The 21,355-nt window shown below is 35.8% G+C and overlaps 1 protein-coding gene across 1 annotated transcript in view; it reads right to left on the minus strand.

The window, feature by feature from the left end:
* LOC149246319 (Galactose mutarotase-like superfamily protein) overlaps positions 1–21,355 on the minus strand; it is a 172,329-nt gene that overhangs the window by 103,506 nt on the left and 47,468 nt on the right. Inside the window, exon 2 of the mRNA XM_089457871.1 lies at positions 1,066–1,179. Coding sequence (XP_089313997.1) covers positions 1,066–1,179 — 114 coding nt within the window. The remainder of the gene's footprint in view (positions 1–1,065; positions 1,180–21,355) is intronic.

The following is a 21,355-nucleotide window of genomic DNA, read 5'->3' on the forward strand; positions in this document are numbered from 1 at the left end:
CCGGATTAGAGTCAATGTTAATATATTTCCCAATACATTTTTCTGGTTTTTTAGCTGTTCTAGGGGATGTGACTATGGATTTGAGAACGTTCATAAGTTATTTTTATGCACAAGACCATTATAGAATATAATATGTACAAAAGGCAAGTTATCTTACAGAGAAACTTTTCTATGAGTGAAGACATACACTTGAATATTTGGACGATGGTAATGTCCCCCCCTCCCCTAAAGTGTTTACACTTGTTAGCTCTAGCACTAAACTCCAGTCAGAAATTCAATGCAATCTAAAACTAATGAACCTATGATATGATTACCTAGCAGTGATAATGTTGAACATAACTAAATAGTAAAATTAAGTGTATATAAAATGGGATGACATTTGACCTTTGCCATTCTGTGAGCCTTACTCCCTTCCAATGTGAATCCAACCGGAGGTTAAGGTGTTGTGCATCCTCCCATGAATTCCCTGTATTTTTTCATAGAAAGAGGGATATTTTTATATGTATTGCAATGACAAGGGAGAGAAGTGAAAAGAATTATTCAAGCTTCTCTGACAAGGGAGAGCTAGACATGAAACTGCTGTTTGATGTTAGTCTCCAACTTACTAGTGATGTTTGCAAAGCCTGATCATGTCTCCAACTTACTAGTGATTTTGGAAGAGCCTGATCATTGTAGAATTAAGGTCCTTTCATCCATTAACTATGTTTTGAATATTTAAAACTATTAGCAAAGAAATGAGGAAAACGTAATCTTAACCATGCAAAAGCATATTCCCACTCGCAGCTGGTAGAATTCAAACATGGTCAAGAAATTCATGTCAAAGCTAGAGTTGATTAGACTCCTTGCTCATTTGGGAACAAGCTCTTATGTTAGCCTTCCTAGTCTTCACAGAAAGAGGATCTTTATGTAACTCTGTGTCTATCTTTCAGAGTAAGAGGATCTTCAAGTAACTTTTAAGTCTATCTATTGTAAACTCAAAACGCATATTTGAAATAACGTAAGTTGGATTTTTCAAAACAAGAAACTATATGATATGCGATAAAGAAATAGAACTTCCCAACTTACCTACCACCATCAGATTTGAGAACAAGTTTTGGAAGCTTTCCTTCCCCGTCTTCCACTTTCACTCCCAAGCAGCCAATCTCTTGGTTCAACTTCTCAGTAGTGATTACAGTATTCCTGCAATAAATAAATAAATAATGGAAACATGGTATGCATCCCAATAAGTTGCCCACTAACAGAAACTAAAGATCAGCATATCATGCTAGGTACATTGTCTGTCGCAATGTCTCATTTTCAACATATTGAGAAAATTGATAGAATTGTGAAATGTTAAAATTCTAGATAAAAAAATTTACAAGTTACCTAAGACACGTGCATAATTCTTTCAAAATCTGAACACTAGAAAACGTTTCGTGGATTTTTCTTGCAATCTTATTTGGCAAAGAAAGACAATATTGGAACTTCAGGCTGCAATGGATAATGGAATTTTCGTTTTTGATGGGGCACTTGGAATATTAGGAATCTAAACAACATATATAAACTAAAACCTTGTGCAGGGTTTAGCAAATCTAAACAACCCAAATAATGAAGACAAGCACTACTATTAGTCTATAATCAAGAGAGTAGCTTCTAACTGCTAACAGCCACAACATATACAGTCAAGCTTAAGCTGTTCTATGGTATGTAATAGAGAAAATGGTGAGGTTTGAGCATATCATCTTCCTTCCATAAGACTATAAATCTAGTCAAATATTTGACAGAATATGGTAATTAGTTTGCGAAAATGTTGGGCTTGTAGTGCATGAATTTTGCACTTCATACTAGCCATGCACATATCCCCTCGTATATTGTTGTGTTGAGTTTGTGTTTTGTATTCCCATGCCAAAGCCACCTTAGGACAACATCAAGGTCCTCCAACTCATCCTTGAGATGACTCACATGTGTTGAAGTCCCCCTTTACCTTAGGACAACATCAAGGTCCTCCAACTCATCCTTGAGCTAACTCACATATGTTGAAGTTCCCCTTTGAGTGTTCCCTCATTGATCTAAATGTGTGATCTTGGTCTTAGGCAATTTGATCTTTAATATCATGGTAAGGTCCCTAGCCTACACATTGGTTTTTCCCCCTTGGTTACATAGGGAGACTCAGTTGAGTCCCCAAACATCCCTAATCTATTAAAATGTCCTCATTGAAAGTGAAACTAGTCAAATCTTTGTTTTTCTTGGGTGGTTTAAGCATGTGCTTAGCCATCAGTTTTTGTGCCTTTACAATGGTTGTGGCTCTCAATTCACTCATGCTTGTAGATTAAATGGCACTTTTCCAATCGATACCTATGGTTTGGCCCAAACTCCTGCAGTTTGAATGGTCAAAACCCATGGTTTCATTGTTGTGGAAAGAGCATCACTTCCACAGTGAGTGCAACGGCTAGCAACAACACCAAAGAAACCTAAAAGCTATTTTTGCTGCTCCTATTGTGTTAAGGGTATTTTTTTTGATACATTGAAACTCTACCAGACTGAAGTTTTGAACACTCTCTATAAATTTTGTGCTCTCCTTGCACAACCTTAACCTTTGGATTGTCTGCCTCCATCAACTATCCACCTACTGAAGGCTACTACAGTTGGTGTCTCCTCTTCATTAGCTTGGATCTCTTTTGTTTTGGCTAAGGCTATAGAATGGAGGCACAAGGTGATATATTGAAGAGTAAGCTTAAACAAAACAAGTGGTAGTAGTATAAGTGGAGGAATGAAGGGTGTGAAAATGAAAGATGAAGGTGGAAAACCCCTAGATTAGTGCCTAATCAAACCTTGAGCACATGGAGTCAAAGATGAATGGATCAAAGAGGCTGAATGCACGAAAATTTAGGGCAAGAAAGGCTTCTATGCATGCCACAAATCAGCCCTAACTTGCTGAAATTTATAGCAGAATATTATCCTGGAAGGCTAAGGGTGCCATTCTTTAAACCTTTTTATGAAAATGTGGTCATGTTAATCTAGTAAAAGTTAGGTTTGTCAGATGCAAGGATAAAATCATAAAACAACGACAATAGGAATAAGAGGGATCAAATTCTCACATTACTATATCCATATGACTCAATTCATTGTAAGGTATTTTTAACATGCCACAAGGGATTCCTACAACAAAAATTAGCACATGAAAAGGGTTTGAAATTGTAATATCCGCATTTTCTGGTTTCCCTTATAATGCAATTAGGGTGGATTTTCAGGGTTGGTGTCAATCAGGTCACAAGAGCGAGATTACAGATGAAAAATTTCCACATTTCACTGTCATGAAAATGGTGCAAAGGCGTAAATAAATCAAAAGTATGCATGGAAAAACAAGGCACTCCTCATTTTCGTCCAATTCAACCACAACATAAGGCTGTCCAAAACACCATAATCTTCAAAATTTTCACTACTAGTACCATTGATGGAGCCTCTATAAAAACTCCAACAATCCACATCACCATTATGATAAGTAATATCAAAAATCTGATTTAAATGGTTGCCCTTAAACAAATCTAAACAATATTCTTCTTCCAAGAATTTGTCTCCTAAATTACTTTGCTCAAAATTATAAAAAAATAGCCCATCAAAATCAGAATTTTGATAAGTATCAAAACTCACCAAACCCTTAACTTCTTGGATAGGTGAAGTGAATGCTCCATCACCAACAATGTCCTCATGTAGGCCTTCAATAAAAACATTAGGTGCTTCTCTTATTCACTTGTCGGTGTCCTAAGATCCTCAAAAATCTTCTAATATTTGTCTTCATAATGATGATCCCAATGCTTGAGAAATACTTTTATAAAATATGAAAGTGAAGAAATTTCTTTCTTACCAAGATTTTCATACCATTCTATGCCTCGTCCTCAAGGGTACATGCAAAAGTCATCATCTTAACATTTTCATGAAAATTATGAAAATCTATCATAACTTCATGCAAAAAAATTGAATCATGATACCCATGAAATAATCCAAAGAAATCAAATGGAGCATAAAAATCAGCGTACAATGGAGCTAATGCCATGAATCCTCGCTTCTAAATTTTCAAACCTGAACATGAAATCTACAAACATGTATGTTCATCTCTCGTACAAAACAAAGTAGAGTCACCAAGATGAATCTTCAATGCCTTCAAAATGTTGCTTATTTCACTCTATAAATAATGGCACCAAAATATTACAACAAAAGCTACCACCCCTAAATAATGTAAAGTCTCAAGCATCAAAGGACTAGTCTTTAGTAACTCAAAAGGCTATCCACTGTCACCACAATAGCTCTTCCTCTCACTTTTGGTTGGCTCTTTGTAATGTCCTCTCCAAATTGATAGGAAAATGGAGGACGAAATAGCCTATCCGACCCCGTAGGTTATAGTCTTGATAAAGGGGTAAAAACCCAATTTTTCCTATGTTGGGGCAACATTGGGTAAAAGTTGGGTTGGTTGGGGCTAAAAAACCCAAAATTGGGGGTTTCGCCCACAACCCCTCACAATTTGGAGCCCATGAAAAATCTATAAATAGAAAGGAGTTGAGATCAAATCAATCACCATCAATTGTGGATCAAATCATCTATTTTCTTGGGTTGGAGCTCTGAGGGTTTTAAGACCTCATCTCTTCTACTAATTTCAGTTGTGAAAGATTCCATCCTAGTTAGTTCTATTTTCTCTTTTTTCTACTTTGTTCTGGCAACAAGGATTTCTCTATACAAGAAGCAACAAAGTAAAATTGTGGAAGAACCTGTGACAAGAAAAATCAAACCACATTGAAGTTGGACGGATCCCTTCTGAGGCTAGTTCCTACACAGAGCAAAGTTGTCCTAAGATTAAACCCTTGCAAAGTCATTTGCAGTAGGCCAAAAATACTCTGATATTTATGCCTATTTCTGAAACAATTCTTGAGGTCGAAAGTGGGGCAGATAGTTATTTTGAGTATGAACAGGAGCCCTTCAAGGTAGTTTGAACCCACACTAAGCTTGGACGGAGTTCTAGAGTAGGTTGAAACGCCCGAAGTAAATGCAAGAATAGTTTTGGAGTAATCTAAGCAAGTTCAAGGATGGATCAAAGTCAAATAACCTTTCAGTTACCTTGCAATCTCCCTGAGGCAACACGGACTCCCAATCTGAGTCATAGTCATATTGCGGACAGCCCTATAGCATGACAAGGGTTCGTTATGAAGCTAATTTCTCTAGTCAAAATTAAAATAGTGTAGGTCAATCATTTGATTAGATACAATGATCTGTTATCTACCTTTGTTGAATTCTGAATTTGCTTAGAATTATTTGGAACTACACTGGAACAAACTGGTTTACGCGAACAGTTGAATTTGGATTACATCATCAATGTTGAATTATTGAATGATTAGTCCTATACTATATGATTTGCCGCATTATTGAAAGAGTAAGATTGTTTATTGAAGGTTATTGTTAACCACTCAAATTGCATTTGAATATTTGTCAAAGACTCCATGGTCAAAGTACACCTGAAGCATTCTAGCATCATTAGATCACATTAGAATTCCAGGACTCGTCCTATGCTTCTCGTCAATCTGTTGTCCAAATTTCGCTACCCTACGGGGATATTGTAAAAAATGATTCTAGTATGATGAAAAAGAATCATGTAAAAGGCCTAGGTAGCTTAGGACTATACTAGCAAGTGATTTCACTCTAGGGATTTGTTTTCCTTAGCTCATTATTTGTCTTTTTCAACACTTATAATCAATTAATTTTTTCTCCCAGATATACCCCAAAGCTAGAGTGTGGCTTGATGGTAGAGTTTTAGGTGAGTCCTAGTGTCTAGAGTCGATCTATATTACCCTACTAGATATCCCAAGTTATTAAGACGTCCTAACTTGAAATAACTTGGAGATGATTTTTTTCTATTTAAGAGAGCCTTCTCTCTCTCATTAATATCATGGAAAAAATCGAGCTACTTGGCTAAGCGTGTGAAAATTCTAACACTGTAGCAACTTATTTATTTTACCTACTTATTTCCCAATAAGTTAATACATGCACAAGAATCAGACATATCAACACAAATATTTTGGACAATTGTCCCCGGAAAACCAAATGTGGGAAAATCGGTGCAGCAGAGGAGGATTTTTATTATTCAGCAATTCTTTAGTACAACTGGGTGCCAAACTGGCTTACCCAACAAAGAAAAATTCTCCAACGCTTCACTCAGTCTCAACGTCAGGCTTGCTGGCCTCTGAGCAGCTCCCAGGCCCTCTGCGTCAGCTCTTGCCTCTCTGCGTCAGCACTGGACCTCTCTACATCACCCACGCAGGCCCTCTAGTGACAACGCAGTTCTGTTGCCTCTGCGTCTACCTCTCTAACCTCTACACTAGTCTTTTGGTATTGTTCTTGACTCGTTGTTTTGTACCCGCTGCCTCTTGCTACTCTCCAGACCACTAGTTTGAATTTCTCAACTAACCCCGCTCCAGAAATCGAACTGACTAGTCTCCCTTGGTGTGTTCTCCAACTGACCCTCAAGCCTCTTCGTATACTTTTCTCGTTAGTCCTTCAACGGCCGAGATTAAATCTCTAATCAATGGCTAAGATTAGATTTGGCTTGATCCGTGACTTTTGGAACCTTCTAACCCAGTTTTATATTAATACCCATTAATATTTTATTTTTCCTAAGTTTAGACTTAGGAACTCCATTAAAAATATTAATTATTTTAATATCTTCCAAACCGGGTACAAACTGTCCAAACCGTTTCTGGCTCTTGGAGATCTCATGTGCTTTAGCCTCTTCACCAGTTTTCATGCCTAGAGCACATCCAATGCTACCCCAAATCAACTAAGCGAAGCTCTACAGGATTTTTGTACTAGAATTTATCTGATCTAATAAAGAAATACTTTGGGGGCATAGGCTTTGTGGTGTTATTATTTTGCTTCTATGGTAATATTGTTCAGGGCTTTTTATGCTTAACGTTCTACACCATCTTATCTATAATTTGTTAATTTCATATGCCTTTTTTGGATTAATTTATACAAGGAATCTTGTGTAACTTTCTGGATTGGAAGACCACTCTAGATCTAGAAGAGCTAGCGGGTTTTTGTTTGAACCCTGTTGACCACTCCATCTCAACTACTCCATAGCTATACATTTTTTTCGTGCATGGATTTCCATCATGTCCGAGCACTCAAATGATCCACAGATTCATCATTATTAGCGATATGTACACTGGAGTTTTGTAAACCCATTCTGCATTTTTGTTATGAATATAATTCATAACAAGTAAATAAATAAAATAAATGTAAATATTAAATAATTAAATATTGATTATGTTAAATAGTCATGAAGTTAAGTGAAAAAGCATGTCTAAAAGACATGCCCTGTCACGAAAAGACACCTACTTAGGTATATATATGCGGGTCCTCATTGTAACATTCATCACTTATACATTTTTATATATAATAAATTATTATTATCAAATACCTCTTGTGTATTTTTACATTCCAGTGTTCAAGCTATCAGTTTTTATGCTTCAGTGGTATTAGAGCCATGGCGCGCAATATAATGATGCGAGTCTTTGAAAGTTGTTCGCAGCACAATGTGCCATTACGCTCACGTCCTGATTGCATTGAGCAATTTAGAAAAATCATGTGCAAAAGTTAAAGCATGTCGAAAAGAAATCGATAATAAGGAAAATGATCTAGATGAGGATTCAAATAAAGCTAATCTTGATGTGAATGAGGATGATCTAGATCAAGATAATGATTTCGATGAAGCTGATATAGATCAAGAAGATTTTGATCAGAATGATGATAATGTTGAAGATGAAGGTGTTGCAGAAAATAAAAAAGATGATGATCCAAAAGGAAATGATAGAGATGACATTCCAAGCTTAGGAGCAATTGTTAAAAAAAATGTGGCAGACACTTCAATAGAGGTTGATATGCCAGACAAAATCCAAGACACACCAGGAAGCATCTTAAAGAGTTCTGATATAAGCAGTGGTAAGAAGGTACCTAGAGACAAGCTAAATATTGTGGTTAAGAAGGATATGGATGATAACAATAAAGGACATATGAGTCAATGTCAAAATCCAGAAGCTTTTATAGAATATCAAGATACACCGTTGAAGCCTTCTTTTCTAATTATGTAGAGAGGAAACACAACCAGGAAACCTGCTACATCTTTAAGACATAAATTGCATCTTAAGGAGAGCACAATAGCAGACCCAAAGACATGACTGAGGCAGTGACTTCAATGCAGCTTTCATTAGAGAGGCATAGTCTATCTGGAGAAAATGTAAACAACAATCATCTGCCAACAATTTTGTTCCACATAGAAGACAACGCCCATCTTGTTCCTTCCCTGAGAGTTGAAAATGAAGTTTGGTTGGAGCAGGAAAACGAGTTATCTCCAAAAGTGAGCACTTGTAAGCCTACATGCATGGAAATCTCTCCAAAAGAGATTACAAATCAATCAAGGCCGGATCGGGGAGATTTATTGGGAAATTGTGAAGAAGCAATGCCAGATAAGGAAGATTTGCTGGAAAAGTGTGAAGGGATCAAAATTACGGTTTCCAAAGTGGATAAGACAGTCCATTCTCGTTGTGCAGGTAAAGGGTTGTTACCTGGTAATTTAGAGAAGATGTCGTATGGGGATAGGAAGCACGTTAAAACAAGTGATTTGGAGGGTGTTAGCTCAGTTGTTGAATATTCTGCAGTCCTTGAAAGGGGTAACTCAGAGAATAGTGCATCTATCCCCTCATCCAAAAGCAAAGAAAAAACTTTGGCTGTCGAAGTTGATGGTGACCTTGACTGCATTGAAATTTTAAGAAAGTTTGTGCATAAAAGACAGTTCATTCTGACATATGTTGCGAATCAGATGAAGGAGATTGAATTTATAGGTGCATTTAACTCGACAATTCTATCAGGGGATTACACCGTCGTGCTTCCACCCTCGGCTCCCGTTGTTCAGACAGTCATCATTCCAACAAAGACCTTCGCCATCAATTTTGTGTCTGCCGCATACCATTGTCCCACAGAAACCCGACGGCAAGTCCCCGCTGCTTGGTATTCTAAAAACGTTGTCGTTTACACAAGCTATTGTACCGCAATGACTCCATATCACCACTATTATGACAACCCTCCCGTCGCTGCACTAATACCACATTGTCTACTTCCATTTGCATGGGTTATCCGCTACAACAACAAAAACACCCTCTGCGATGACATTTCGACACCCTTTGACAGCAAACCCGTCCGAATGTTTTTTCACTGCAGTCAAACGTTACAACCCGTATGTCTATCTCCGTCAAATGTTGCAGCCCGTATGTCTATCTGCTTAACCATCGTATGTCTATCTCGGTCAAACGCTGCGCCCATCCACTACCCGACGGGTATCGATACACTGGTTCAAATCGCATACGAATTATATATATAATTAATACGTTACACCGATACAGATCACCGGGTCATATATATATTAGCTCCAATATACCGAGCTCAAAAAAATTGCGGGTCGCGTATATTATTAATCGAGGGCAAAAGAAAGGCGTTCGGTGTTCGACGGATACAAAAAGAAATAAGTCAGATAGAAAAAATACGCAGTTAACAGGCATTAGTATTAAGGTCTGCAGGGACAATGAGTTGTCACGCCTGTGCGGGACCAGTGATACGTCACACTCTCTGGACATGTCTCCAAAATAAAAATGATATTTAACATATTATATAGTTAGGTAATAATATAATCAAATATATTATTATTATTATTATTATTATTATTATTATTATTATTATTACAAAAAAAATATTTAAAAAAATTAGTAAAAAAATAAAAACAGTATTTTAAAGAAAAGTGTTAAAATAACAACAACAACAAAAATCCAATGGAATATTACTGATGAGCTACATGACATGACGAGAGGATAGCCAGATTATATACATCGAGACGACAGACACTAAGTGAAGAAAATCAACATTAAAGCTTTGAGGACAAAGCTTATGAAGGAAGGGGCTATGTTATGAATATAATTCATAACAGTAAATAAATAAAATAAATGTAAATATTAAATAATTAAATATTGATTATGTTAAATAGTCATTAAGTTAAGTGAAAAGGCATGTGTAAAATACATGCCCTGTCACGAAAGGACACCTGCTTAGGTATATATACGTGGGTCCTCATTGTAACATTCATCACTTATACATTTTTATATATAATAAATTATTATTATCAAATACCTCGTGTATTTTTACATTTCAGTCTTCAACCTATTAATTTTTATGCTTCAATTTTGTAATGTAAATGATCTTTAATAAGACAAATGTATGTAATAACCTAGGTAAATTTATTTTTCTGATGATGATTTATATCCTAAAAGGTTTTTAGTCTCACCGATTCACGTGTGTTTCTAAACACGGATGATCGATAGAGTTTTTCCCTCCAGCCTCACTCCAAAGCTAGGGTGGATTTTGTTGTCAGGATTTTAAATGAGTCAGTGTGTTATTTATCGAGTCTCTGTAAAAGTGGTTTGAGAATAATTCTAACTATTTGGTTAGATTATTTTATTACAAGTCACTTAGTCTACTAGATCATATTTTTTGTCGCAAGAATGGGTAATTATTGAGGCTCTATAATGAACGGGTGTTCCCCCTTCATGGGTTAGAAATATAATATTTCATGTGAAAAATATTTAGTGCATGGTCCCTCATAGTTAGACACCATGGCTAAGTATTAGAGCATTGGAAAAATTAATAATCCCCTCATGAGTCAATTAATTAAAAATTTTGGCTAAAATAAATTAAAATGCTAAAGCCAGAAATTTAATTAATTTAGTTTCTAGGAAAAATTAAATTCTCCAACATTTAAAATTCGTGGGTTTTAAAGTTGTTAATTTTTTGAGGTCTCCGGCGAAGAGAATATTGAAAATTTCAAAATATTTTGAACCCTTAGGCCATAGCAGTTAGTCAAAGTCAACTTTTTTTGCAGCAATTAACTCAAAATAATCATTTTTGAGTTAATTAAAAGGAAATTAAAAGTGAAATTCGAATTTCCTCAAAAAGTAACTTTATTTCAACGGTGATAATTAAAGATCACCTGATCTTCATCAATGGTTGAGATTGTTTTGACGGAGATCAAGCCAACTAGCTGTTAGAGAATTTTTCTATAAATGAGAGACCTCTCTCCATTATTTGCATCCAATTTTTCAATCGTGTACTTGCTCTAAGAAAGCTTTTGTAACTTTTTTATGGTTAATAAAACGCAAAGACTTTAGGGTTTCAAATCGTGGTGTTCCTCTTTTAGATTTATGTGGTAATATTGTTCTTAATACTTTGTTGCTTTTATTTGCATTCGCTGGTTAATAGTCTTTGAGGACTGATCTGTGTACATGTATCTTGCACAAATTTCTGGGTTTTTTTAGAATATCATTTTAATTTGACAGAAGTAGCAGGTATCTCTATTTGTCGATTAATTTTATGATCATTTTTTAAATCTCTATTAATCTAACAAGTAGATTTAAGTGTGCATAAGTTATCATTCAGAATTTGAGCGTTTGGAGAAGTCCTCAACTGGACCAACTAACTCTCAGTTTACAGAATCTAAAAGAGCCCACTATCTTTTTAATTTCTGAAGTCATTTTTATAGAATATTTTCAATGTTCCACCAAGACTCCGGTGCGGGGAGACGCACAGGGGGGACGTGTGGGAGTACCCTCAAATTTTAGGGAAATTTCGGGGGTGCGGGGAGTCGTCGAGGTATATATATATATATATATATATATATATATATAATTCAAGTTGATATTCATTGTTCATTGTTCAATAATGAAAGCATAAAAATATTAAATAGACAATTGAAATTTGAGTCATTGATCCATCCTCATCATTCATTTTAATACATACATCATTCATATGACATACTCAAGTGACAAGTCTCATTATTGAATTAATTATTATTCATACATACCATGAGATTCGAAAAACAAAAATAAAAATCAATAATAAAATATTCAAATACATTGATCGATAACTCATTCAAATCAGCATTGCATGGAAATGGAAATGACTTTGGGTTGAAATGAAGTGAGCTTTTAACTTTAAGTTTTGCCTTTCATGTCTTTTAGGTTTAGGCTTTTAAGTTTTAGTTATTTAGTTTTAATTTTAATTTTTTTTTTAGACTTTTAAGTTTTAGTTATTTAGTTTTAATTTTAGTTAAAAAAAAATTAATGGTTTTGATTTTTGAATTTTTTTATTTTTAAGTCTTATTAGACAAATTTAAAGGGGGACGCCCAGGGGCACCCTTTTTGGGGAGTCTAGACTCCCACACTGAAGGGGGACGCCCAGAAGCACCCTTTTTGGGGAGTCTAGACTCCCAAACTAAAGGGGGACGCCCAGAAGCACCCTTTTTGGGGAGTCGTGGGGAGTCGAGACTCCCACACTGGGGAAACGCACCCCCTTGCGTCTCCCCAAGACTCCCCAAAAAGGGTGCGTGGGGAAACGCACCCCCAAGAGACTCCCCGTCCCGGGTGCGTGGGGTGCGAGGGGTGCGCGCACCCAACCCTGGGGGACGCGTCCCCGTGGAACACTGAATATTTTACTTGCAAGGTTTTTCTTGGGCTTGTGCCTCTTTAAAACAACAAATTTATTTTTAAATATTATGCAAAAATTTGTTTAGATCGGCTAATAGAGGGCTTTGATCTGTAGATCTGTTAGAGCTGTAGAATATTATTGTAGATTTGTAAATATCAAATTTTTTAATTCATTGGGGTTTTGGGTATTTCATATTTTTATATACATGCTTTGGGATTTTTTCTGTCTTTTGTTTGTGCAGGAACAAATCTGAAGATTGCAGGTGATTTTTGTGGATTCCGGAGAGAAATCTAAGCCCTAGAAGGCACCTCCATTTTGTTTGCAAGTTGAAGATAAATTTCAAGAAGATCATGAGCAAATTCTTTTTAGTGCCTTGAGGCCTTGCGCTGGCCATTTCCAGCCTCTTTCTCGGCCTCCCTTTCAGCTTTATGGCCTTCCCTCTTTCACCAAAATTCTATCACTGATTTTTCCTAAAAATGCCCCAAAATATTTTAACAAATTTTTAGCAAAGTTTTTCACAAAAAATTTCTGAGTTGAGGATTTTCAGTGATTTAGGCAGCATACCTTCAGGTGTCTTCAAGCCCTTAAGGGCTCACTGGTGCACACCCTCTAACATTTCTTCATTTCATTTTGAAAGCAAGGTTAATATTGGCATAGATCAGAAATTTTTTGAATGTAGCAGCAGATTTAATTTACATTTTTGTTGTTGTATAATTGCAGAAATAGAAGTTAACTTTAGTAATTTTTGCAAACAAATTTCTGAAAATTGTTTTCTGTTGTTCAGTAGTTTATTTCTGAGTTTTTTAGATCAAACACATCAATAGATCAGAAAGAATTAAACTCAGAAATTTTCTGAATTGTAGTTATCAATTTGTCATTTAAAATTTTCTGTTGTTATACATAGAAATTTATGAATATTGCATGGTTACGGACTGTTGTTTTAGAATATATTGTTGGTTTTAACATTTGATGTAAAAGCAGATTACTAGACTGATATTTCATTAATGTGATCTGAGTTTAAAACATTTAGTTAATTTTTGAAGTTCATTTGTTTTTTACATGCTTATGCAAATAGGACATATCTAGTTTTAATTATGCATTTAATGATCTTGATTGTGTATTTCATACAAATAAAATTTTGAATTTAAAGGTGTTTTATTCCAGCATTTTACATTTCAATCCATTATGCATTTCAATAATTATTTGTGCAGATTTTACATTTTGCAGTGCTGGTATAAGTCCCTGCTTTCACATTTAAATCACCATCATTATGATCCTTAAGTTAAGTAAGATTTAATACGTATTTCAGAAATAATTTTAGGCCTTCATTTAACTAAAATTAACCAAGTCCCTGCATTTCACATAGTTTTAAATTTTGCATTTGCATATGAAACAGTCGAATCCTTTCAGCAACAGTTTACCATCCTTACTTGAACCTTATTTTCTTCGCAAGATAGTTGACTCCACAAGGCACTAGTATCACTTTCTTGAAATCATTTTGAATCCTTAAAATCTTGCGCAATCTAAAACAAGTATTGGTTACTTAGTTGTGTCTCCCAGGTTGGTTGGTTCCCAACTAATCTTTCATTTTTCCATTTCCATAGGGTCTACCCCCCTTAGTCTGCGATTGGGAGACAACTCAAACGGAGTGATTAGGGATCAATGTGATAGCCCCGGATCTGAGCCGTTGTTGCAGTACCTAAATATTTTGTGCGACAACATTTTTTGGCGCTATTGTCGGGGACCAATTTATTGGAACTTGGCTTTACGACATTCATCTTCATATTTTCAGTCTTTTAATCATTTCTTATCCCATCAACACCACATTTTCTGGCGCCATTATATTTCTTCATCTTTTCATCACCTTATCTTTCATCTGCACTTTTAGCACCTAGACATTTCGATTGGTTTCTTGTTTGGGTGGCGACTCCACTTATTCATCCATTATTTCTCATACAAGAAAACTTCCCTTATATCCATCTGCTTCTCCCTGACTAACCTTTCGGTTTTTTCCTTTTGGATCTTAGAGCTAGATTCATGTTCAAGTGGTGACTCCACTTCTTTCATTTCTTACAAAAATTTCCGCTAAAAACTCGCTTCTTGGGGATCTCTTGATTTTCTTGAGCAAGAATCTCTCTCTAGCATCCATTTAGTCTCTCCTTATCCCTTTAAGCAAGTCATCATGGATGACTTGTTTGCCCGTGTCATTTTACTAACTTTCTTCATGATATGCCGGAAGAGGCCATTCATAAATTGCCTTTGTCCTCAGGTGGTGATTTAGCCACTGCTAGAAAGCATCTCTCCAAGGTTACTCATATAATAACTAGATATTGTCTTCCTTCACAATATAATCATGAAGATTTCAAGATGTGTCTATTTATCTTTTCTTTAGAAGGTGATGCTTTGGATTGGTTTCGTAATTGTCTTGAGGATTCTTTCGCTTCTTTAAAATACATCATCAATGCTTTTAAAGATAGATATGGAAATCAAGGTGGCTTGCCTTGTGCCCCTAGTACTATGCAAAAGGATGAAAGTGATCTTATAAAGAACCCAACTATCAACGAAATATTTCAAGACAATTCTCCATATCAAAATATGCCATATTGCAAGCATTGTGAATGTTCTCATGATGAATCCAATTGTACCGTTGCAAGACAAATCCATGATAATGGAAAAGCATAAACAAGTTGTCAAATCAGTGTCGACAATGAAAGGGAAAATGATAAGCATCTTATTAAATAACTAAAGCAACTGGTAAAAAACATGGAGCTTAATAAAAAAAAATTATAGCTGATTACACCAAAAATATGAGAACTTTGTACACCCGAATAGAAAAACGTGATGAGGAGATAGAAATCATGAAAATTAGTCACTTCGATCACATAGCCACTGTAGTAGAAAAGTGTGCTTAGAAGATGGAGGCTACGAGGAATGACATGAAGAATCATCATGAGAAAGAAACGATTACTATACAAGTAAATCATAACATAATGATGAAGGTCATGGAAGTTGGTCAGATTTCTCTTCAGACAGATTATTAGCCATGGAGGAAAAGCAAGTGCAATTAATTAAAGATATGGAAGCTAGTCAGATATGTTTTCAAAATAAATTATTGACCATGGAGGAAGGCCATGCCAAGGAAATCAATGCTATGAAAGTTGAACACTCTAACCAGATTGATGCCATCAGAATCGAAAAGACCACTCTTCAAGATAAGTTGCAAATGATGAAAAATGCACAAGTTCCAAGATTTCAGGTTAGACCAAAGCACAAAGGGTTTGTCACAACTCACAAATCTCCTGGTCCACCGAAGCATTTCCCATCTCATCGCAAGGAGGTTACTTTTCCCATTAAGGACAAGTCGACTTTGGTTAAGGAAGACCGAGCTTATGTATCACCATTAACAGAGTATATTCAGAATAAGATTGGGCATACTTCAGATTCTTCAAATCTTTCGTCCAAACATCTTCAAGATCAGGACAAGAAATCTATAGTGGTCTCATTGTTGACATCACAACCCACCTAGAAGAAGAGAAAAAAGCATAAAAGCAGATGGAAGTGATTTAATGCATCTGATGGCCGAGAGCAATTCGATTTTCAGATAAGACATAGTAATACGATATGCAGGATCAGGCATGGCACATCCGAAAAGCAACCAACATTTTTGCCAGAAAGCAGGCAAATGCTCAGTATGCGGTATATTGAACACATCTGATGCCATGGGGCATCCTTTGTATTGTATTTCTAACCCTACACCTTGTCATTTTAGCATTTTATTTTTGTTCTTAGATTAAGTTTACATTTTATGTTTGTAGAATTGTTACAGAGCTTCTATTTTATATAATGTTATACGTTGATTTTTTGGATTATATTAGGATGGACGCTACTTATGTCATTTTGTGTTTTCTTTGGGTGTGGATTATGGATTCTCATGTTCCTTCGATAAAGCGACATGTCCCCAAGTAGAGCCAAATGTTGACCACTCCATGTCAACTACCCCATTGATGTACATTTTTTTCGCGCGTGGATTTCCATCATGTCCGAGCACTCAGATGATCCATAGATTCATCATTATCAGCTATATGTACACTAGATTTTTGTAAACCCATTCTGCATTTTGTAATGTAAATTATCCTAGTAAGACAAATGTATGTAATAACCTAGGTAAATTTATTTTTCTGATGATGATTTCTATCCTAAGAGGTTTTTAGTCTCTCTGATTCATGTGTATTTCTAAACACTGATGATCGATAGAGTTTTTCCCTCCAGCCTCACCCGAAAGCTAGGGTGGATTTTGTTGTCAAGATTTTAAATGAGTCATCGTGTTATTTATCGAGTCTCTATAAAAGTGGTTTGGGAATAATTCTAACTATTTGGTTAGATTATTTTATTACAAGTCACTTAGTCTACTAGATCATATTTTGTGTTGCGGAAATAGATAATTATTGAGGATCTATAACAAACAGGTGTTCTCCCTTCATAGGTTAGAAATATAATATTTCATGTGAAAAATATTTAGTGCATGGTCCCTCGTAGTTAAACACCATGGCCAAATATTAGAGGATTGGAAAAATTAATAATCCCCTCGTGAGTCAATTAATTAAAATTTTTGGCTAAAATAAAGTAAAATGTTAAACCCAGAAATTTAGTTAATTCAGAGCCTAGGAAAAATTAAATTCTCCAACATTTAAAGTTCGTGGGTTTTAAAGTTGTTAATTTTTGGAGGTCTTTGGCAAAGAGAATATTGAAAATTTCAAGATATTTTGAACCCTTGGGCCATGATAGTTAAGTCATAGTCAACGTTTTCGGCAATTAACTCAAAATAATCATTTTTGAGTTAATTAAAAGGAAATTAAAAGTTAAATTCGAATTTCCTCAAAAAGTAACTTTATTTCAACACTGATGATTAAAAGATCACTTGATCTTTATCAACGGTTGATATTGTTTTGACGTGAATCAAGCCAACTAGCCATTGGAGAAATTTTCTATAAATGAGAGGCCTCTCTCCATTATTTGCATCCGATTTTTCAATCGTGTACTTGCTCTAAGAAAGCTTTTGTAACTTTTTCCTGGTTAATAAAACGCAAAGACTTTGAGGTTTCAAATCTTGGTGTTCCTCTTTTAGATTTATGTGGTAATATTGTTCTTAATACTTTGTTGCTTTTATTTGCATTTGCTAGTTAATAGCCTTTGAAGATTGATTTGTGCACAGGTATCTTGCACAGATTTATGGGTTTTTTAGAATATCATTTTAATTTGATAGAAATAGCAGGTATCTCTATTTCTCGATAATTTTATGATCGCTTTCTAAATCTCTATTAATCCAACAAGTAGATTTAAGTGTGTAGAAGTTATCATTCAGAATTTGGGCGTTTGGGAAATCCTCGACTGGACCAACTGACTCTCAGTTTACAGAATCTAAAAGAGCCCATTATCTTTTTAATTCATGAAGTTATTTTTATAGAATATTTTACTTGTAGGGTTTTTCTTGGGCTTGTGCCTCTTTAAATTTATTTTTAAATATTATGCAAAAATTTGTTTAAATCTGGCTAATAGAGGGCTTTGATCTGTAGATCTGTTAAATCTGTAGAATATTATTGTAGATTTGTAAATATCAAATTTTTTAATTCAATGGGGTTTTGGGTATTTCATATTTTTATATATACATGATTTGGGATTTTTTCTGTCTTTTGTTTGTGCAGGAACAAATCTGAAGATTGCAAGTGATTTTTGTGGATTCCGGAGAGAGATCTAAGCCCTAGAGGGCACCTACATTTTGTTTGCAGGTTGAGTAATAGGAATGTTGTTGCAGGCAAGGATGGCCAAACTAATCTTGTTGATGACATGACCCAGAGTGTTGGATCTCCACTACCACGACCTGAAGCAGACATCATATTGAAGATGAAAATAGCTCAAATCCAATAGCAGCAGCAGCAACAACAACAACAACACAGCAATCAACAATAGCAAGCTCTGTCAAACCAGCAGTCCCAGGTTACTAGGCATCAGTAGTAGCAGCAGCAAGAGAAACTTAGTGTTGTTGGTGTTTCAGTTGAGGGGCGTATGTCAAACTCTTTTCATGGAATGATCAGGCTGCATCTAAGGGTCAAAATGGAAGAAAAAGAAAGCAGCCCGGGTCATCTTCTGGTCCAACTAATAGCTCAGGAACTGCAAATCTACTGGTCCATCCCCAAGTTCTGCACCTCTGACTCCATCTACTCATACCCCTGGAGATGTAATGTCCATGGCTGGTGCATTGCAGAATAATGGTAGCTCATCTAAGACATTGATAATGTATGGATCTGACAAATCTGGGGCCCTTGCTTCACCATCTAATCCTTTAGCTGATATAGATCGCTTTGTGGAAGAGGGGTCCTTGGATGATAATGTGGAGCCATTTCTATCTCATGATGATATAGACGCTAGGGATACAGTAGGCTGCTGTATGAATGTTAGCAAAGGGTTTTCATTTTCGAAGTTCAGTTGCATTCAGGCCAGCACTAGTAAAGTTGTTTTTTTCCACTTTTCCCCTGATGGAAAATTACTAGCTAGTGCTAGACATGAGAAGAAAGCAGTATTGTGGAACATGGACAATCTCAAAGCTAAAGGTTCCCTTGAAGAGCATTACTTTTTTATCACTAATGTGTGATTCAGTCCTAATTCAATGCGCTTGGCTACATCCTCTTTTGACAGAACAGTCAAAGTCAGGGATGCAGACAATCCAAACTATACCTTGCGTACTTTTTCTGGTCATACTGGGTCTATAATGTCTCTTGATTTCCACCAGAACAATGAAGATCTTATTTGCTCTTATGGCGGGGAAGTGAAGTCCGTTACTAGAGTGTTAACAAAGGCACATGCATTTGGAGTTCGCTTTTCATTTTTTTCCAACTCTTCCAACTACTCCTAACAACAATCCGACGCTGCCAATCCGCCACAAATCTGTACCCACAGGCTGCCCTTCTGCCATCGCTTCCCGCCTGAGCCACCAACAACTTTGTTCGTTTATCTGTTACGACAGGCGGATAGTCCATTCCACGATGCCAAGAACCGCGTTCTCGACCGGCACCATTTTCTCTGTCGACATTGCCCCTGTCCGCTTTCGTTCCAACCAGTCCCACCATCCGTTCATGTGCTGCTCAGCAACCACACACTACCATCTGCTGGTTTGTACCTACAATCACCCCACACCCCACGCTGGGTTGGTCGACAGTCGTTCCACCTTTTTTATTTTTGTGTTATGACTCCCATTATTCTTCCCCACTGTCTGAGTGCCTCATTTCTACACCCGCACAAGACGTTGACGCCACTTTCCCTACCCGACAGCGGACGGAGTGGACAGCTACAAGTCAACCGGAAGGTAATTTGCTGATTCGATATCCAGTCAACGGGCTACAAAACCGGACAGTGGGTCAAGGCAATAAGTCGTAACCTTTAGTTAATATGTCACTCGACTATACATAAAAATAATTCACGTTTTATATATATTTTATATAAATTATAATTACATAATATATATAATTTAAATATATATATTAATATTATTTAAAAAAAAACAGAGTTGTTAAAAAAAATGGAGTTAAAAATTAAAAAATTAAAAAACATTATTATTTAAAAATAAAAATAAAAATAAAAAAGCATTATTATATAAAAATAAATAAAAATAGAGTTATTAAAAAAAAATAGAGTTATTAAAAAAAATGAGCTACATGACAAGAGGATGGCCGGATTATATACATCGAGATGACAAACACAAAATGAAGAAAATCCACAGCATTAAAGCTTTGAGGACAAAACTTCCGAAGGAAGGGGCTATGTTATGAATATAATTCATAACAAGTAAAATAAATAAAATTAATGTAAATATTAAATAATCAAATATTGGTTATGTTAAATAGTCATTAGTTAAGTGAAAAGGAATGTCTAAGAAACATGCCCAGTCACGAAAGGACACCTGCTTAGGTATATATATGCGGGTCCTCATTGTAACATTCATCACTTATATACTTTTATATATTGATAAATTATTATTACAAAATACCTCGTGTATTTTTACATTAAGTCAACAAGCTATCAGTTTTGATGCTACAGAGTTTCTAGAGAAATCTCACCTTCCTCAATTAATTCTTGTTAATTAATCATTTTCCCTAAGTTAGACTTAGGAAAAATTTAATTACTAATTAATTAACTTAATTAAGGCATTTATAGGTGGATTTTCCTGAAACATTTTATGGGTTATGGAGTCCTAGTGTTTCTTAGCCTCTTTAACAACTGTCGAGACTAGAACACCATCTGATACTACAAAAACTAACACAACCACTTCACATGGTATGGGCAGGGCTACCACCATAGTCTCAAGACTACGCTACAAGCATCTATGATGTTTCTCCTCTCCTAGCAGTCCCAATTACACCTAGCCACTTCATGTGGTGTAGGCAAGACTTGTACCAAGCTACTCATTACTCCCTTAGTAACTTCACATGACTAGTCTGGGAAACCATTGGCCAAAGGGAGAGTATCTTCCCGTTGTAGGAGAAACATCACAACTCCCTCTCAACGAGGGTGGAAATTCTGCATCACACCAAGCTTGTCTCTGAAGTATTCAAACTTCACTTTAGACAGAGGCTTGGTGAGAATGTCTAATGTCTGCTCATCTGTGGATATGTACCAGAGTTCCACTGCTCCTCTCTGTACCATGTCTCAAATGAAATGGTATTTGATCTCTATATGCTTTGACTTGTTGTGAAAGACTGGATTCTCTAAAAGCTTCACACAACTTTGATTATCACAATATATCAAATTTGGC

The sequence above is a fragment of the Pinus tabuliformis genome, chromosome 7 (genome assembly GCF_031772625.1).
Source record: "Pinus tabuliformis cultivar Carrire ecotype Pingquan chromosome 7, CPIR1, whole genome shotgun sequence".
In the NCBI taxonomy this organism is placed as follows: Eukaryota; Viridiplantae; Streptophyta; class Pinopsida; order Pinales; family Pinaceae; genus Pinus; species Pinus tabuliformis.